Source organism: Pseudoliparis swirei, chromosome 22, assembly GCF_029220125.1.
Source record: "Pseudoliparis swirei isolate HS2019 ecotype Mariana Trench chromosome 22, NWPU_hadal_v1, whole genome shotgun sequence".
NCBI classification, from domain to species: Eukaryota; Metazoa; Chordata; class Actinopteri; order Perciformes; family Liparidae; genus Pseudoliparis; species Pseudoliparis swirei.
In genome coordinates, this window is record NC_079409.1 from 12,679,836 (window position 1) to 12,698,799 (window position 18,964).

Below are 18,964 nucleotides of genomic sequence, written 5' to 3' on the forward strand. Positions count from 1 at the left end.
ATTGTCCTTAAAGAATCTCTCTCTCTCTCTCTCTCTCTCTCTCTCTCTCTCTCTCTCTCTCTCACACATGCATGCATGCGCGCACTTACGCACACACACACGCACGTGTTGTGAAGTTTAAAATTGTGAGATGAAAAGCTTATCATCTAGAGCTTTTATATATGGGCAGACACAATATTGTCCTGAGCATTACTGAGATGTATGCAATGCATTTCCTAACAATATAACTCTCTGCGTCAAGCCCACTCATTGAACAGCGTCGGCAGCGCTGTGAGGATGCCGGGAGATGCTCTGATCTTCCGTCTTTCTCCGTGAACCTGCGCACGACTGCCGGGGCAGAGATGCGCATGAGACGACAAAAACACGACAAAAACACCCGGTTTCTCTCTCCCTCACGCTGCCACCAAGACACGGATAAGATCTACTTGAGGCGGCATTGGCAGACTGGTCCGACCTACGTGCGTGTGCGTGTGTGTGATGACGAAAGAGGATGGCTTATTATTTCATGAAAGAGCCCGCAGAGTTCCTCTCACCGCTGTCTGTCTATTTATACAAACGCCGCCGTGGGTCGTGATAACAGGACGCAACTGGGACAAAGAGAGATACATCACAACGAGGTAGGAGAGCTCTTCCTGGACGAGTATTGCGGATGCCCGTGAAGTGTGTATTTGACCTAAATTATGCAATGATGGTGACATAGCCGCGTGTCGCATGTGCTCCTTGTGCCTTATTGGATGCAGTCGTCAAGGACTGGTCCTCGTAGTCAGGAGTACATGGTGGGAGGTTTTTACCCATAAGGGTGATTTCTATGATGCGGTAACAGACTTCTATCATTCTCCACTGCAGCAACAAACACACAGCTGGTTTGAACTTGTGTGACCTGCAGGCTGTTCCATGCAAATTAGCGCAAGTTGCAAAGATGTTGACAATGAAGTCAACATTTCTGTATAAATACAACATGTTCTTGTACAACATGTATTGGGGTTTCCTCCAGCTCAGATGATATGTGATGTAACTGTCTATTATTGGGTAAAAACAATTAATCCATCAATTAATTTATCCTACATTTGTCACCATTATCTAAAAAATAGTATTGTAATATAAATCTTATTGTGAAACATGGTGCTATAGTATTAACAGTTACCTGTATCATGAACATCTCTCTAAGGCACTTGATGCAACAACAGTAACTGATGTACAGAGTAACAATCCGACTGATAGAGGAGAGCGGCATGATCAGGGCACTAAATAACAACATAAACACAAAATATTGTGTGAATAAATAATCTTGTTAAGACACAGTATACCATTGAAAACTCCCAAAGCCAGTAATTGTAGAAAATTACGATACATAATTATTGCTATACTGTTTACGAGTGGAAAATATTGTCAAAATGACAGTCTAATTTCAAATTAGAATACATTATTGTGGATTAGATGGGATCTACTTAAATCCATTCACAGTAAACACTGTGGGATTCGTCAAATTGACCAGTGGCATGAATACACCAGTATCTGCTTGCACGACATTCTCGATACAGGGCAGGCAATGTGTGGAATCCCAGTGCTTTCAATGCAAAAGGTAAACAAGCCAACGACCAAAGACAACAGGTCACAGACACAGGTCAGACAGAGAGGGAGGGGAGGAGGGGTGCATGTGAAATGAGGCAGACTGTTGGGAGCAGGGAGACATGGGAATTTTAAAGAAAGTGAGCCAGAGTTTTGGGATATAGTACAAAGGCTGTGGGTTAGGGTTAGGGTTAGTTCGAGCACTGCTTGTTGTGGCAGGTGAGTAATGTTTTGGCGCGATTGTCTTTTAGTGTGTGTGTGGTAGTGGTGGATGTGTATGAGAGGAGGAGGAGCTCTGTCACCAGGCCAGGACCACATTCTCACCCTGCTGCTGTTGAAAGAGGCGGTAAAGACATAAACAGGACCAGTGGGATTAGGGCCCAATCGGAGGAGTGATCAGGGGGGATTTGCTGCCCGGCGGGCACACAATGGCACTGTCGCGTAACACACAAAAACACACTCTGCTCAATGGCAGCATTTCACAACAGACCCAAGCCTACATAAATCTGATTAGAACTCCCTTTTGTTTGGGAAGCGGCACAAGGGTTTAGAGAGGCTAGCCGTGCCGCAGGCCATGTTCGATAGGACAGAAGGTGTGTGGACGTTGGCGGGACGGCAAAGACGAAAGCGGGGTGGTGGGCACGTCATGTTGTGGCGGAGTTTGAAGCCCCGGGCAGGGAGGGTCATGACTGTGTTTGGAAGCACAATAACAGGATGAATAACGTGTTTTTTTCTCGCGTTCAGTATGTGAGTCAGATGATGACGGGGGATGGAGACAGGAATTTAGCTAACATGAGACAACAACAACATTGGCAGACAAAAAGACAGCAAGCTGGTTGCATGTGATCAAAGCACAAAAAGCCTCTGCTTTTGAGTATCAAATAGAGGACTACACAAATGTGTGGAACTTTCTCATTTCTATCATTCCTCCTCAGTGCCGGCTCTGGCCCAGGCTGCAGCCATGCCACTTCTGGAAGAGACCACGCTACCACAAGAGCACCCAACCACTGTCCCTGTGGTTATCATCGGTAAACGTTCAGCTCTTAACCTCTCGACCTCTTGGTTTTGTGCTGTTACACCAACACATAAAACATGAAAAGCATCTTTCTTTGTTGAACTTGAGTGTGTTAATGCCGTGGGCTCCTTTGTGAGGCTAATCCATCTTTTCCCAAACCTGGATCTGTTTTCAGGCAACGGCCCATCCGGCATTTGTTTGTCCTACCTGCTGAGTGGACACAAGCCCTACCTGGATACCTCAACTGTCCACCCAAACCCAATACTATACAGGAAACTACAGGAGACCAAGCACCTATCCATTACTGAACAGGTACAAACACCCATGAATTCCTTGCACATGGACATGTATAATCACAGTCATGATAATACAGGTGTGACATGATAATGACTTGTTTTTTGCAGGAACTGGAATATTTGAGTGAAGGTCTCGAAGGGAGGTCAAGGAACCCTGTGGCTGTGCTTTTTGACACACTTCTGCACCCTAATGCTGACTTTGGCTACGAGTTCCCCCCCGTCCTTCAGTGGAGGAGGGACAACCAGCACATCCCACATCTGGTGCTGGGGAGGGCAACGCCTGGAGGTGCTTGGCATGTAAGATACAAGGTTTAGTCCGCTGCAGCCATCTTTTTTTTATCAATTCTTGTCCGTTCTCTGACATTGCATTCTCCCCTACCCTTCTTTTCTTTACTCAGGCAATGGAGGGCTCCATGTTGACTATTAGTCTCGGCCTCTGGATGGAGCTTCCTGGGGTTAACTACAGGGACTTGACCAACGGGAAGCGCAGGTAATGAGAGAAGTTGACAGCCAAGACATGGCAAAAATACTTAGTGTAATTCTCTGCTAATACTTCCCCCATCATCTATCACTTCTCTCTAGGGATGTAACCAGTGACAGGGCCACCCCAGAGGAGATTTCATCCTATTACCGTAACTATGTGAAGCTAAAGGGCCTTCAAAAGAATTTTGATGACAACACCTACGTGACCTCTGTCCAGAAACTCTGTCGGGGGCAAGAGGGTGAAGGTCTGGAAAATAGGCTCAGTGGTCAAGGAGAGGGAGGGGTGGGAGATGGTGGGAATGAAGGCTTTGAGGGAAATGGAGTAGAGTGTCTAAATAATGGAGGAGGGGGGGCTCTCTGGGAAGTAAGGGGATACCAGCAGGTGCAGAATGACACTCATGTTCCCTTCTCTCTGTTTGCTGAGAATGTAGTACTGGCCACCGGTGCGTCCGATTCGCCAGTTCGATTAGGCGCAGAGGGGGAGGACCTACCATTTGTATTCCACAGCATCTCAAACCTGGGTTTGGCCCTAAGCCAGAGAAAACTGGATATGAACTCTGATCCAGTTTTAATTGTAGGTGCCGGTTTAAGTGCTGCCGATGCAATTATGTGCGCTTGTAACAGCAGCATCCAAGTGCTGCATGTCTTTCGTAAGAGCGTAGACGACTCAGACCTCATCTTCAAACAGCTGCCCAAGACCCTGTACCCAGAGTACCACACAGTCTACAACATGATGTGCTCCCAGACCTACACAAACGTGGTTCCCTCTGCTTCAAACAGACCCCAGGCAGTAAGCATTGCCTCCGCAGTGTGTGCCAAGATGTGCCCAAAGCCCCAGCTTGCCGCAGGTAACATGGCTGGTAATGCCAGTGTCGGCCTGTTTCCTGACTACACCAGTTTCCCTCAACATTGCTTGGTGTCCTTCCAGTCTGACATGAAGTGTTTGCTACAGGGGAACAACTCTCTCAAGGCATTCAAGATCTCCATGGCTCTAGTGCTGATCGGGACAAACCCAAACCTGTTTTTCTTGAAGGACCAGGGCCAGTACTTGGGTCAGGATCCAACAAAACCCATTTCTTGCACACAGAACCCCATTGACATCCACCCCTACACTTTTGAGTGTACCAAGGAGCCAGGTCTGTTTGCCATGGGCCCGTTGGTGGGAGACAACTTTGTTCGCTTTTTGAAGGGCGGCGCTTTAGGCATCGCCTCATGTCTGCTGAAGAGACTCAAGAAGAAAGGGACGCTGATCAGCAATGGAGAGAATAACTTCATTTGAAAACATGTTGGAGGAAAGAGCAATACATGTTGGTCATAGGGCACCGATTTCAAGCACTCTTACAAACTGATGTAAACATTGAAGGGGGAAACAAGAGTTTTACTGTTTTAATCATGAGGCAGCATTTTTTCTCAAAGCTAATGCGTTATTACAACTCTCTGAGACCAAAAATACAGTGGATGGACACTAATACGTTTCTAAAGAAACACAATACAGCTTTCAAGAGTCTTGTCTGACTTCATAAGAAGTCCCCAGAAGTCCAACCTACCATGTGCCAATGTTTTCTAGTCAATTTGTAACCTCACACCTGAATGGGTCCTTATTTTCATCAGCGTTATTTATTCATTCACTATGTGTCTTTCAATTAATTTATTAACAGCAATGAAAAGATGATGCTATTGCGCTCATTCTCCATGCAACTTATAGCTTTACTTGTGTAAGCGACTGACACTCGCAGAGCAATCCGTGACTCCGCTCACAAGATTGATCTTAGAACGTGTGACCGAACAAGTTCATGGCTAAGCAATCGTAAAGTTCCTGATTATTCTGAGCCGACCATTTTCATTTACATCAGAGGATTCTTTGTTTAGCTGCTATTGTTCATAGTCAAAGCTTTTTACCTAAAAACAACAAGTCTAATGAATCTGAACTGTTGCTTTGTCTATACTGCTACTGGAAAGCTTTCTATGCAAATAATTTCACTTGCAGATCTGAATGTATTCTTGGAGACGCATTTCTACTGTTTGGATTCAAGTATCCTGGCAAGAAGATACGACCATTAAAGAATCACTCTGGTGTTTTACATTTTTCTTCTTTTATCCATTTCCATACAATATGAACCTCTTCAGAAGGTTCTCTGTCAAATAATGAAAATTCAGTTTTTTTAAACAAATTTACATTCAGATTTACATTCAGAACAAATGCAAACCTTGAGGCACGATAGAAAACTAAATGCACAGCTTCTTTTTTCACCGATTATAATGCATGCTTTTTTCTCCGGAAAGATTGTGATTGTTCTCCCTACTTTAACTTCTGAGACATGCAAACACATCAAATGAACTCTTGCTTATAAGTGTGTTACCCCACAAAGATACATCGTGACCAAATAAAGAGGCGCATGGTGTTCACTGATATATATAAGCGCAACAATTACAACACGTTGGGCACATTTTCTTGTCATGTTGATTTGCCAGTTAGTGGCAGCTCATCTGAATCTAAACCAAAATTGGAGTAAGAAAAGTAGTAGAATGAAAATGTAAAACAAATTTACATTCTGATTTACATTCAGAACAAATGCAAACTTGAGGCACAAAAGACAACTAAATGCACCTTCTTTTTCAACGATTATGCTTGCTTTTAAAAAGACAAAACAAATAGGCCCATTTGCAGAATGCCCATTTTTTTAATTATACCATATTCATTATTAACTTTTTCTAGCTAGCAAACAAAATCTTAGCATCCTCTTTGTATTTTTATCATTACGTTGTGCCATTTTGTTTTGCATATTGTGGCGATTACTATTGTCGATTTCCCAAATCACATTATCCAAATGAAGATATTTAGTTTTTTCATAATGCACAACTCTTTAAGTGTGTGTATACAATTATTCTTCCATTTTTAAGTATATCTTCACATCAAACAGCCAATGTTGTTTTATCAAGTGTCAAATAAGTTTAGACAGGTTGTCCTTTCCACTACATTCTCCATCCTTCCTATGCAGTGTGTCTAATCAGCTTGTGTGCTGCACAACTCATTATTGGTTTATTATGACATATTTCCCCCCAATTTATTACTTAAATAACACATTACTGTAGTCACCTTACTTTTTCCACTAAACAGCTGTGTAGTTTTACACATTACTGAACACATTTTGATAATAGTTAACTAGTTAAAATATTGTCTCTCATGTTAAATATTACATTTCAGCTGAATTATTAATTTTCCTTTTTTCAGAGTTCTGGATATTGTTTTGATATGGAGATTAAACATATGCATGCAGGCTTGAAATAGTGCCACAGCTTCTGTAAGCAATAGAGAAAAGGGCAACGGGAAAAATGTATGCCAAGACGGGGTGACTCAGAAGTGGAGATAACTGTTTAAAATAACTAATTATTACCCTTTTGAATTTTGTTTTGAAAGTCGGACACTTCTGCCCACCAACCTTCAACTCCAAGAGCGATCTGCTTTCTCAATGAAGCACCAACAGGTTTATCGTGTGTCCATCAACATACGTAACATTTTAGTACAGCTTTGTATGGATTTTAGAAAGTAACTAGCAAGTACTGAGAACAACATTTAGAGAATCATTTTGCTTAAATGCCGGTCTCCTACCTTTTGACAATGTGCTGCTCATTTTGCTTCAGCACAACTCATGCCAACTGCAGTCCACTCTCAACTCATACGTGGCACTTGCCTTGAATATGAACAGACAGGTGGGCTTCATCTATGGGCACAGAAAGGCCCATACATGTGTTGGCACGACGACGACTTACCTGAACAGTTTCCGATCTGTAAAAATGGTTCCCGCAGGCTAACCGGAGATGTTCAAGAAGCGACAACTGGAATCCATTCTTAAGTTTCTAGTTCAGATAAAACCAGGGAAAACCTTTGGTCTTAACTTCCAACACAAAAGAAAAGCTGCTTTCAGAGTTGTCATGCTCTCTTGTACAACAAAGAGTTTTTAATGTTTTGTATGGCGCAATTTTTATTAATGACGAATAAAACTTTGAGAAAAATCTCTGAACACGAGCATGTTGTGTTACATTGTTGGCCGTCAGTAGCTTCACTTCCTACATTTACAGACAGAAAGAACAGCAAACACTGAACAATATTTCTGATCATTTTAGGAGTTATAAAGCAATTATAGTTGAACTACAGATATCAGGAGTTATCTATGAAATGATTTCTGAAGTCCGTTTGATACTTTGATGATGGAGCTGGACACACTTCCCGTTCCTGTGAAATGAATTCTCTCCGTAGGACGTGAAGATGACGACATTTCATCTTCTCCTGGTCAGTTTGCTGGGGTTGTACCTAAAGACACAGGAAACATCTCAGAAACTCCGTCCATGTCAGAATGGGCTTTTAACATTCCTCGTGGATCATCATCATGGAGAGTCATTTTTAACAAGCCATAAAAACAGCCCAAATTAAGCGCTGTAAAATGAGGACAGTGTTTGAACAGCTTAAAGCAAACAGGCTTCCAATAAACCACGTCTGGAAACTTTGTTCAGACCTACCAACAAAATAGCGGATTGATGCCTTAGCAGCAGAGTCTGTTCCCCGGATACGCACTACTGACTGAACACACACACACACACACACACACACACACACAGTTCTTTCTAACCTCCCATGAGGTCTCATAACTTTCATCCTGAATACTAATCTGGTGAGAGGATTACATTCGGTCTCTGGCTATTGATGTAGGAGCGTTACTTTCAATGTACAAACTTTCTTTTTCCATCATCATCATATTGCAGCTTTATCACTGCTGCTTTTGAATCAATAGCAAATATATGCTGCTGTTGTTTTGGTGTTTTATCTGTTAACATGTTGGAAGGTGTTCAACATGTTGGCCCTCCATTGAGCCACTGTTTTACTTGTAAATGTCAGGCTATTGACAAAACCGAGGTAAGATGAAACGGTTTAGCTCTTCTTTACATTATAGATTTAGGGGGTCAGTCACTTCACATCTTACAGAACATGAAGTTCAGTTTCTCACCTGAAGAGGTCCTCTCCAATACTCTGGTCCCGTTTGCTCTGACGCTCATCCTGAAACCAACAAAGGCTCAAATCATAAAAAGCAAGCCTCAAACGGATCACGGACAGGTGAGAGAATCGGAGAGACAAAAGTACCTCAACTGCATCTTTCAGCCATTCATCCAGATCAGTGTTTTTGCCTCTGCTGTGAACCAGCAGATCAGATCCTCTGATGATGCGGGGTGAGCCCTCTACACCCGGCACGCAGATCTGTCACATGCACATAAGCGCGTTTATATGAAGAAATAACATTATTCTCAACTGCTAGATGCCACTAAATCCTACACATGGCTCTTTGTATCTGTTGTGTAAGTTGCATTGTATTAAATCTGACCTTCCGGAAGCATTTGAAGTTCTTTGTGTTGTTCTGCATCCTCTGGGGTTTGGTTTTGGGAGGGACGGTCACAGTGAGAGACCGGAACTCCACTAGCAACAGCTTTCTAGGAAGATCTTCATCAATCGTTGACTCCTGCAAAAAAACACATTAATGAGTCACTTTTGTTTGATGGACAGTTCATAATCTTTGTTTCTAATTAAAGTTGTAGAACATGCAAGAAACAACTCAAGACACAAAAGTGATTTTGAGTGGTTCTCAATGCTGCGCCGCTGACAAACGCTGGATCCTTGAGGCCAGAACCAATATTTATATTTGAGTATATAAAGATAATATAATGCTATGCATTTGTGTTTCGGAAACTGTAACATGAATTAAATTCTTGAAAAACTATTTTTTGAATTTTGGTTAATATTTGGATATAGATTACATAGCATATTTATATATATTTATATATATATAGATATAGATGGAAGCGGGAGCCACATCAAAATGTTTGAGGTCACAAGCTTGGCTTGCAACCACAGGAAATACTGCAGTTGCCAACTTTGATGTGTCGAATGGTTTCCATCTGTCCCAAGCGTTCGAATCATTGAAAATGGAAAGGCCAACTTTCACATAGATATAAGTAAGGAATAAAGTCTAGTTACAGCTAGAACATGTCGCATATTAAAAAAGAGGAAAGGGAGCCAAGTGTAATAGTAGGAGATTTTTAGCCGAACTTACTTGGACCTCCAGTTTCAATGCAACCGGTTGCAGAGGGGTCTTAGGCTGGCACATATCTACTTTGAGTAGTTCTACATCCTGTAGGAATAAAAGAGTGGAAATAGTGAAAACTGAGAAGTGAATCAAACGTTTGTCAGTTTAGGCTTTCATTTTCTTTTCTGTGACTTACTGGATGAATAAAAGAACAGTGACAGTAAATCCTCACCTCAATGAAAGACGAGTCATCATCTTCAAAAGGCTGTATGTCTTTACTTGTACTGGCAGACGACACCTCTGGACGAGTGCTCGACCCTTTATTTGTCGTCTTGTATTCTACAGGATCCACCTGCTCTGTCTTGATGGTGACGATATGCTGGCCAGATGTTTGCTTCTTTTCTTTTCCCAGGCCCACCTGTGGCTTCTGGTTCTTTACATGTTCTTCTAGTTGGACCCGTTGCCTCTTGCTTGAAGACGAAGCCGCAACCGTATTTAAACTTAGTTTCTGTTCGGTTGATTTAAGCGTTTCTAGCTGTGCTTGCTGGCCTTGATTCCCAGACGGTTGCTCATCAAGGAAGTCCATATCCTCAGACATAAGAGCCTCCAGTTCATCCATTTGTATCTCTGCTTCCATCTCCTTCCTCTTTCTACTACATGGCTCCTCGTGGACAGCATGGGAGACCCTGTTTGGCTGAGCCTCTGACCGTCCTACAAAAAGATCAGCTGTTGACCCCAGTGGGGTCTGGCATATTGCCACAGGGGCTCTGTCTGAACATGAAGATGCTTCATTAGACCTGGCTGAAGTGTTTGGTGTCTGTTTGGCGTCTGTATCCAGAGCAGGACGTTTAGGCTCGGACATGAAAGAGAAGGGCTCTTCCTCCAAAGGCCTTGATGAGGAAGACAAAGAGAAGAATGAGATAACACTTTCATCTTAAATTATTGTCAGTCAAAGGTATGTTTATTGAAATTGGTTGAATTAGTTGTACAGTTAGTGCACTCCATTCTTACCAACACGCTACAGTCCTCGACCTATGTTAAAGAGCAGATGTTTACCTTTTCTTGTTGGCAGTTTGGAAGAAAGTGGTCAGAGTTGATTGTGGGGAGGCTTGTGCAGAGATTTTTCGTTTTTGAGAAGAGAGCTTGGGTAGAAATGTCTTCATGCCAACATTGGTCCTGGGAAGAGCTGGCTGGGACTTAATGTCACCACTGCCTGCACCTGAAACTGCTAAATCATTGATTGATTTGTTACAGCATTACAGGCATTCATCTGATGTTCCTATCATGAGTGCATTCAAGGGATAGTTAGCTTTAGGCTGGCTCTGTCCAAAAGTAACACGATCCACCTACCACTCTCGTTAGGCTCACTCAATAACTTGTTATATGCCAGAAGCTACTGAATAGATATATTTCACTCAATATGTGATAAGTAGAGCCAAATACATTGTAGGAATGCACCAATGCAATACATCAGATTGGTATCAACACAAATACTCTGTACTAGGCTAAATGAAAGGATTGGTATGGAGGCGATTGATCCAAATTACACTTTCGTCAATGCTCTTATATTATTTATAATAATGCAACAAACATGTTATACAATCTATTAGAGCCAAACTATATTGTTGAGAAAGAGGGAGGAACTCTAAACTGTGTATGTTGTTCAAGTTTAAACAATTACAAAATTGGATTGGTATCTATACTTCAAGACTTTAGGTCTCAAGAGATGAAAAGACAGATTGCTGCATCTACCTGTCGGCTTCTTCCTCTGCGAGTCTGTGTTCTCTACAGTGTTGAAAGACGAGTTCATTGTATCGGCCACGATGTACTGAGTGGTCGTCTCCATAGCAACAGGTCTGGATCCAAGAAGCTGACTTCTGTTCTGGTTTTGTTTCCTCTCTGGAGTCTCCCCGACCGCCATCAGCCCTGTGCCTTCACATAGCTCGGTCCTGATAAACCAGTACAGTTACACAAAGGCTTTCTTTTAACCAATGAAAAGTTCGGACAACTTAAACACAAAAAAGATGCGTGTCTGAGCGGTGCTCGTCTGTACCCTTGTGACGGCTCTGTGTTGACTGCGTAAGCTGTGATGTTCTGAGATGCTGCCGGTAACACGGTCTCCTCCACCGCCACGCTCTGCGACAGCGAAGCACCGGGGATTCTGGGTTCCACTTTTGGTGCCAACTCTAAAACTAAAACAAAGACGGAAACAAATGAAAGAAAAACTATGAATAAATAAAATATCATTATCAAAATAAGAAAAATAAAAAGGCATTCAGTGCTTTAGTGTCTGGACACCCACCTGAGTCTGGTGTTAGATTGGATGGATTGCAGTACTTAACACAGGAAGCATAGATGGCAGCCAAACCAATTTCCGACTCTGTGATGACTCGGAGGCCTTTTCTGTTTCAGCGGGAAAAGGACAAATGCCACAGAGAGAGTTTCAAAGAGTTCACAAATCATCGCTTTGAGAAATAAAAATGTTTTAAATCGCCAAAACAGGAGTTTGTGCAAACCGTTGAACAATGTTCTTCACAGAGTTTGCCCACTCTGTGGTAGAGGGGGGAAGCAGAGTTTGGGAGCTGTCTGTCATAACATTGACCACGCAGCTCTGAGGAGACTCCAGCAGGCCGCGGGGCAAAGCGCCGTCCTCAAGCAGCTGGCTCTTGCCACCTCCAAAGTCCACTGCTCTGCTGAGGCGCTTCAGCTGCAAACGACAGGAGAAGGCACGGATTACACAACCAGCAGATCAAAAACACAGCGCGGTGTCTACAGATAATACAGTTATTTGATTTGATATTTCCCCTCATGGCAGTCTGCTTGAAGGCTAAAGCCTTTGAGCGGTCCATCAATATTTTAGTTATTGTAAAAGCATTTGTTTCAGAGGATATTCTATAATTATGTTGTAGATAATAATACCATAAATATAATAACAACTTTTATACTTATTTTAATTAACTCTATGGTGGTTAAGAAACACATCAGCCTTATTCTCTACCATTACAAACATCCATAAGCAGTGTTGGGAGTAACGCGTTACAAAGTAACGCGTTACTGTAATTCCACTACTTATAGCGGTAACGAGCATGTAACGAAGTATTTTTTTTAATCAACTAACGCAGTTACAGTTACTGAAATTTAAATGAGTTCGTTACTCGCGTTACTCTCTTTTGTGAAAAATGAGCACTTGCAGACAAGAAGACAAGCTAGGCTACTTTAGCTGCTTCTGATCCGACATCGCAGGACCTTGGTGGCGCAATGATATTGTAACGTCTCGGACGTTATGGACTGATGACACGGAGACGGGACGACGTTATTATTCCTCCCTTTATTGGGCATTCACCAACACAGACAGCTGCTCCTCTCGGCTCAGCAGCTCGGACGTCAACAACAACGGTTCCCGTCAACCACCCTTAACTTCCGTTTTCCGGCAGGTTAACCCCGCCTCCCCTCTACTCCGCCAATCACAGGCACGCCTCCCCTCTACTCCGCCAATCACAGGCACGCCCCCTCGACCAGCATGCACGGTGCCACACTGTGATTGACAACCACTTCCAGTGTTGCCAGGTCCGCGGTTTTTGCCGCTGGTTGAATTTTGTGTCCGCTGGTTCGGGTAGACCTATTTTGCATGCAAATTACATGAATATCTTTAAATAAAAATCCATATTTTAAATGAAATAATTTATTTATACCCAAATCCTACCAAACTGACTCCAGATCAGCACGTACACGCCTCACTAGCACCCCACCCGCCCCTCAATTATATGCAGCACCTCAAGGCACCTTTGTTTTCTCTTTTAATTAGTGTTAATACTGTAGGCCAATCACTTTTATTTCATTGGGCCTAATGTGGTAAAAAAAAACACTGTTAAATGACTGAGACAGTTATTTTGTATTAAGTTAAGTATTAAAAGGGACTTTTGTACTCCTGCTTGATTTGAAGGCCTGTTGCCCTGTTGATTGCAATAAATAGGTCTACAACATGTTTATTGTGTTTGACTGTTCAGTACTGTTCATGACATTAAAAAAGCAGACATAAAAGTAACTTAAAAGTTACTTTCCCTAGTAACTAATTACTTTTGATATACAGTAACTAGTAAAGTAATTCAATTACTTTTAAAAGAAGTAACTAGTAACTATAACTGATTACTAATTTTCAGTAACTTGCCCAACACTGTCCATAAGACAACAGACTTAATACGTTAATAAGTCCAGAAAAACAGTAACAATGGGTTTACTGGTTTCATAACTAGTGCACTTGATCTCAGCTGGCAGTTCAGATTTTAATCCTTTTACGATTCATTGCTGTGGTTATTCCACAGAAACACCAGTAATATGTTTATATTAATATATTTTAATTGTAATTTATTACACGTTTTTATTACTTTTTTAAAAATGACAAAGATGTGTCTGTTTTCCGTCAGATTAAATTTACTTATTTGTCTGTCATGGACATTATTGGGTTTATACACGGTAAGGTAAGGGTTTATAATTGATGAAAGTCACAACAATTCTACATTTTATAAACTAAAAAACTAATCTAGGTAATACGTTTTCTTATCAATAGTGACAATAATCATTAGTTGCAGCTTTTTCAAAACCTGTGCTCTCCACTGGAGCCGTCAGTCTCAGAGGATCACAGCGCTGCAGACTGCCTGGCAACAGATGTTCAGTTGATAAACAAGACGCTGACAAGATCATGTGACTTTCCATTATTTCCGAGACAACTGACAGAAAAAGAAGCAGGGGGATGGGCAGTTACAGACTATTATTTATATGACTGTTTGTTCTGTTGTCCTTTACTGACTGAGGGTTAACTGCAATTAAACTGTCCAGCTGAAGCTCTACTGTGGCCGAGTGATTTGCAGAGCATGAAAACAATATGAAGTCATCACAAAGAAAGATGTAGACGTACTTGTTTGGCATTGAGGAATATGAAAGTCTTTCCGCTGAAGAGCTGTTTGCGAACTGGAATCGCTCCGAGGTTAACGTCCTCTTTACTCAAACTGGGTTCATCGATCTCAGGGACGAACCTAAAAACAATGTACATGTTTTAATAAGATGTTTGGTTCAGTGTGGCCTGAGAAGTTCAGTTCATTCTCCGGCATTTTCCTTTTGCTACGTTTACACAGAGCGTCCACAATACACAAAGAGTTTTAGAGCATCGAAAACAGATACGCTTGAAAACTCTGAAGTACGCAGAAGTTTGGAGAGGATGACGTAGACACGCTGGTTCGCTATTTGTTTGGGTCCTTTCCTGATTCGTCACGCTACGGTCACATGACCTTTTTCTGCATGAAAACAAACAGCCAGGTCTAACATCAACAGTTTGACTTTGTTGTCGGTTCATGCAAAGAAATCTCTGGTCCATCTTTCCACCATCACCGTTCTTCCTCAGCAGTATGTTTAGCAACTAAACCAACTGCGGTTAGTAGAATTTGTTTTCCTGTTCACACCGTTACGCACATGCCCCGTGTACGTAATTGGTCATGTGAAATGCCTTTTCAAAGGTTGGCTTGTGGATGAAGATCCTTTTATTTAATTTATTTATTTTGCACAATTCAAACAATAAAACAAAAATAAAAATCACAACAGAGATAAATGAATATCACAGTGCAGGAAGAGACAAAAAAGCCAACTCGGCTTATTTGAAGCCTCCACCGATATAATATTTTACATTTTACTAAATTACAACAATAAAGTGAAAAATGCATAAGATAGAGAACAAAGGAAAAAGAAAAATAATCTAAATATATCCTTTAGAAAACGATGCTGAAGTGCCCGTGTGGCCGGACATCGTATCAGTGTGGATTGTTCTGTACCTCTCAGCTTTAGGAGGGGGTAACTTTTGCTGAGCGGCTTTGCTGAACTCCATGAAGAACTCCGGCTTCACGATGGGACAGCAGCACAGCAGAGCAGAAATAGTCTTTAAAAAAAATAAGAAGCACATCGTACACATATTCAGAGATAAACACATAGCATTTAACCACCTAGTGACAGTACATGAGTCAGTTTGAGACCTTGATGGTGACTTTCATAGAGGGCATGGCCAGGTGGGTGCACTCGTGAGTCCAGGTGTTGATCAGCTTCCCACCCAAAGCAGACAAGGCCTGAGAGAGCGACGCCTTGCCCTCATTGTCCAAACATGAAGAACACACCACTGGCTTCTGATGGTCCACACTGAGAGGAAGAAGTAACGATTAAGGAGACTCATAATGCAACTTGAAATTCCTATGCGAGTTAGTTACATTGAGCATGTTCTGAGTTTGGGAGAAATAAAACTAGGCGTGACAATGTAAGTGCAATTCAAAGTAAAAGCTGATGCCAGACCCAGTGGCCCTGGTCCTGAGATGTAAAACATAAGTAACTTCTTATTTGTAACTTACCTGAATTTGCTGTTGAAAACCCCAAATGTAACATTGTCTCCTGACTTTAGGTTCACTGGCGTGTTCTGTGTCAATTGCTGGCTGTTGACAAATGAACCGTACTTGGAGGTGTCTTTTAAAGTCAGCGTCTATGAATAGAATTCATAAGAGCATTTTGTGAAATCGTCCATCAGTCAAACAAACCATCGAACATCTTTCTGTTCAATTATTCATGTCTCAAAGAGAAACCTCTCCTTTGAAATAAGCCATAAATGGAATGCCAAGCAGACATGAAACTCAATAAAACCTTCAACGTAGGACAACGTGGAGAAGACTGTAGCTGCATCTACATGCTAAACAGGTGACTTGCAGAACAAAAAAAAGGAGAAATCTTTATTCTTTTGAGTATTAAAATATAACAGATACTGTAGAGAATTACTTCAAGAAACTCTTATGCCACAGGAGAATCAAAGTAAACGGAAGGACAACAACCCAGAGGAGTCTGATAATTATGGATGAAAATAAAAATATATGTTATGGGTTGGTTTTAAAATGCAATGATTTAACAACTACAAGGTTAATATCCCCCATTAGAAACAGAAAAGGGTGGAATCTGGAAGAGTACACATTTTCTTAAAACAACCGATTTTCACCATTGAAAAAACACAATTTAAACTTTACTTTTGTATTTTAAGATTATATTTGTAACTGTAGAAGTGCAAAACAATTAGTCGGGTGATGACCTATTACATATTTTGTTTTAGTCCCGCTCGAATGAAGCCATAGCACCACCTTCTGAGCAGAAGTGCCTCCACACCAAATTAAATCATAATTAAACCTCTAATTGACATAATGATGATGATATAGTCACATTAATCTATTGATAATACTGCAAAGTATTGACTTCCACTTCTAATATGAGACGACTAAACAAACTGAAATAACCTGAAAACTAATCGTTATGGCACAGACCTGCATAGTGATACAGTATTTTGTACTCATTGATATAGATCAACAACAGAGAAGTTAATTATGTTGCTTTGCTTTGAGCAATTTCAATGCAGGTTTTACCTTTGTTCTTTTTGTAGGAATACTTTGTACTGGTTGGACAAATCCTCTGTTAATAACTGTGCGGACATTCAACTTTAGAGCCTAGGAGAGCTCAATGTTTGATTCTCAAAAGATAATTTTAGGTAATTTTAGGGTGAGACGACCCTCCAGACATGTTAAATCCTGTCCGGAGGGTCGTCTCACTACAGAGGAAAGTGAAGACATTAACAGATCAAACAAAAGGCTTTACTTGAATAGATATATCAACCTTTGTGTAAACAACTCCTGTCAATCAGATGTAGTTGTCTTTTTAATATGGTTCAGTCCAATAAATAACAACATATATACTGTACACCTCTTACCTGGTCAGCAGCAGTGAGGTGAGCATGAGCCCTGCTGATGGACTGGTCGTTGGGTAGGACGATGTCACAGTTCTTGCGTCCAACCACATACTCTTTACTGGAGAGGAGATAGTGGGTCTCACCTGTGAGGAAACAAACACACAGGTTGTTGTGATCTTGTTGTTGTTCTGGCTGAGATTCATCAGTATTGCATTGCTCCATGTTGGTTCGTTATTGAGGGATTTTTATCATCTCAAGATTGATAAGAGAATGCATGACAACTAATACAGATAACCTCCTGTGCTGTCCAGTATCCCTTCACTAGTTAACTGATAACTACAGTCACATGACCAACGGTGCATCGCACCCACGCAGTCTCGCCTGTGCCCCGCACCGTGTCCACTTACATTGAGATCAGCTAAGAGCAATTCATGTTAGCATTAGTATTAATTGTTGACTCAATAACAACAATTTTTTGAGTTTTTCTCAAAATTACAGTGCTTTACAATGTGAACACATACGACGTCGTGCAGGAAAGACTCCCCAGAAAACGTGCACGTTAAGAAGCGTCACAGATATCAACCCCGAGAAAAATAGTTACCTCCGGGCTCCAGAGGGGCCAGTATCCACATTGTATGGCTTCTTGATGGCTTTTACATTTGTATGCAAACCCCCAGTAACTCCCAGGTAAGGAAACATTTAAAGTCAGAACCTATCAACGCGTATCGCACGCTTCCGTGTGACGTACAAACTCTGCGCCACTGATCTCGTTTCAAAATAAAAGTAATAACCCGCCTTCGTCAGGGGTTAGTGACTATATTACAGATTATAATTAGTCTTTGTCATTAAATAAATATTATACATTCCTGCAGACATCAATGGTAATATGCTCGGTTGTAGAAGTGGTGCAAAGTACATTTACTCAAGTACTGCAGAGGAGGCTTTATGTACAATCTGAGGTACTTGTACTTTACTTGAGTATTATCAGTTTCTGCTTCTTTATAACTTTTCTTCACTAACTATTACATATTGTACTTTTTTACTCCACTACATCTAACTGATAACTTTGGTTACTTTGCAGATTTAGACAATATACTACTACTACTACTACTACTACCACTAATAATAATAATAATAATAATAATAATACAATACAAAATACAATCAACCAATACAATATTTTAACTATTTATGGTTACGATAAAGTCTTTTTTGATCCCTTTATTGATCCCTGATGGCATTCATAAGATACCTTGTCAGTGTATTTTCTGTGTTAATGAACCAAACATGTCACCTAGATGTCTTTTGATACTCTGACATTTCATGCGGAGTGACAAGAAGTCTTCCATACAATTGCAAATATTTATTTAAAGGCAAAATATGATTGGGACAGCACCATATATAATATATTCTGTTTTGGTGCGTATTACCTATTCTCTATGACATTGCTCAACTGTTGAGCAAGCACGTAATAAAACAATTGATAGTTGTAGTGAATTGGTAAATTACACATATCACGTTTAACAAAACCAGAAATTAAACATAGCTTGAATTAGATATACACAATATTTGTATTTCATTTTCTTTTTTTTAAATGAACCAGAAACAATCCACACATTCAGACAGTCAAACATATACAAGACAATTAAAAAATGTGAAAGTATCATCATCAACAAAGGTAACAGATAATCCCTATAGTTATTTGCAGATTTTGTAATAACATTAGACATAGTTTAGTCCCTCACAAACCCTAAGATAATATAAAACCCAG

General features: G+C 41.0%; 2 protein-coding genes across 5 annotated transcripts; one reads left to right on the plus strand and one right to left on the minus strand.

Moving 5' to 3' along the window:
- Positions 1–556: 556 nt before the first annotated feature.
- osgin2 (oxidative stress induced growth inhibitor family member 2) lies at positions 557–5,444 on the plus strand. 2 transcript variants are annotated; one of them, XM_056444399.1, is made up of 7 exons: positions 557–617; positions 2,505–2,597; positions 2,760–2,896; positions 2,989–3,189; positions 3,279–3,370; positions 3,463–3,512; positions 3,795–5,444. In XM_056444399.1, the coding sequence occupies exons 2-7, from the start codon at positions 2,531–2,533 to the stop codon at positions 4,640–4,642; spliced, it is 1,395 nt and encodes a 464-aa protein (XP_056300374.1). In that variant the 5' UTR covers positions 557–617; positions 2,505–2,530; the 3' UTR covers positions 4,643–5,444. The 2 variants fall into 2 exon arrangements, with proteins under 2 accessions (XP_056300374.1, XP_056300373.1); XM_056444398.1 differs by having other exon boundaries at positions 2,989–3,177; positions 3,463–5,444.
- A 1,839-nt stretch (positions 5,445–7,283) lies between these two features.
- nbn (nibrin) lies at positions 7,284–17,907 on the minus strand. Of its 3 annotated transcripts, none has more exons than XM_056444397.1 (17): positions 17,795–17,907; positions 17,215–17,336; positions 15,824–15,951; positions 15,458–15,617; positions 15,260–15,363; positions 14,353–14,470; positions 11,954–12,144; positions 11,740–11,840; positions 11,491–11,629; positions 11,190–11,386; positions 10,494–10,656; positions 9,670–10,327; positions 9,465–9,542; positions 8,739–8,873; positions 8,501–8,614; positions 8,367–8,416; positions 7,284–7,675 (listed from the first exon to the last, which is right to left on the minus strand). In XM_056444397.1, the coding sequence occupies exons 1-17, from the start codon at positions 17,823–17,825 to the stop codon at positions 7,642–7,644; spliced, it is 2,523 nt and encodes an 840-aa protein (XP_056300372.1). In that variant the 5' UTR covers positions 17,826–17,907; the 3' UTR covers positions 7,284–7,641. The 3 variants fall into 3 exon arrangements, with proteins under 3 accessions (XP_056300372.1, XP_056300371.1, XP_056300370.1); XM_056444396.1 differs by having other exon boundaries at positions 10,494–10,662; positions 17,795–17,906; XM_056444395.1 differs by having other exon boundaries at positions 10,494–10,665; positions 17,795–17,906.
- Between the last annotated feature and the right edge of the window lie 1,057 nt (positions 17,908–18,964).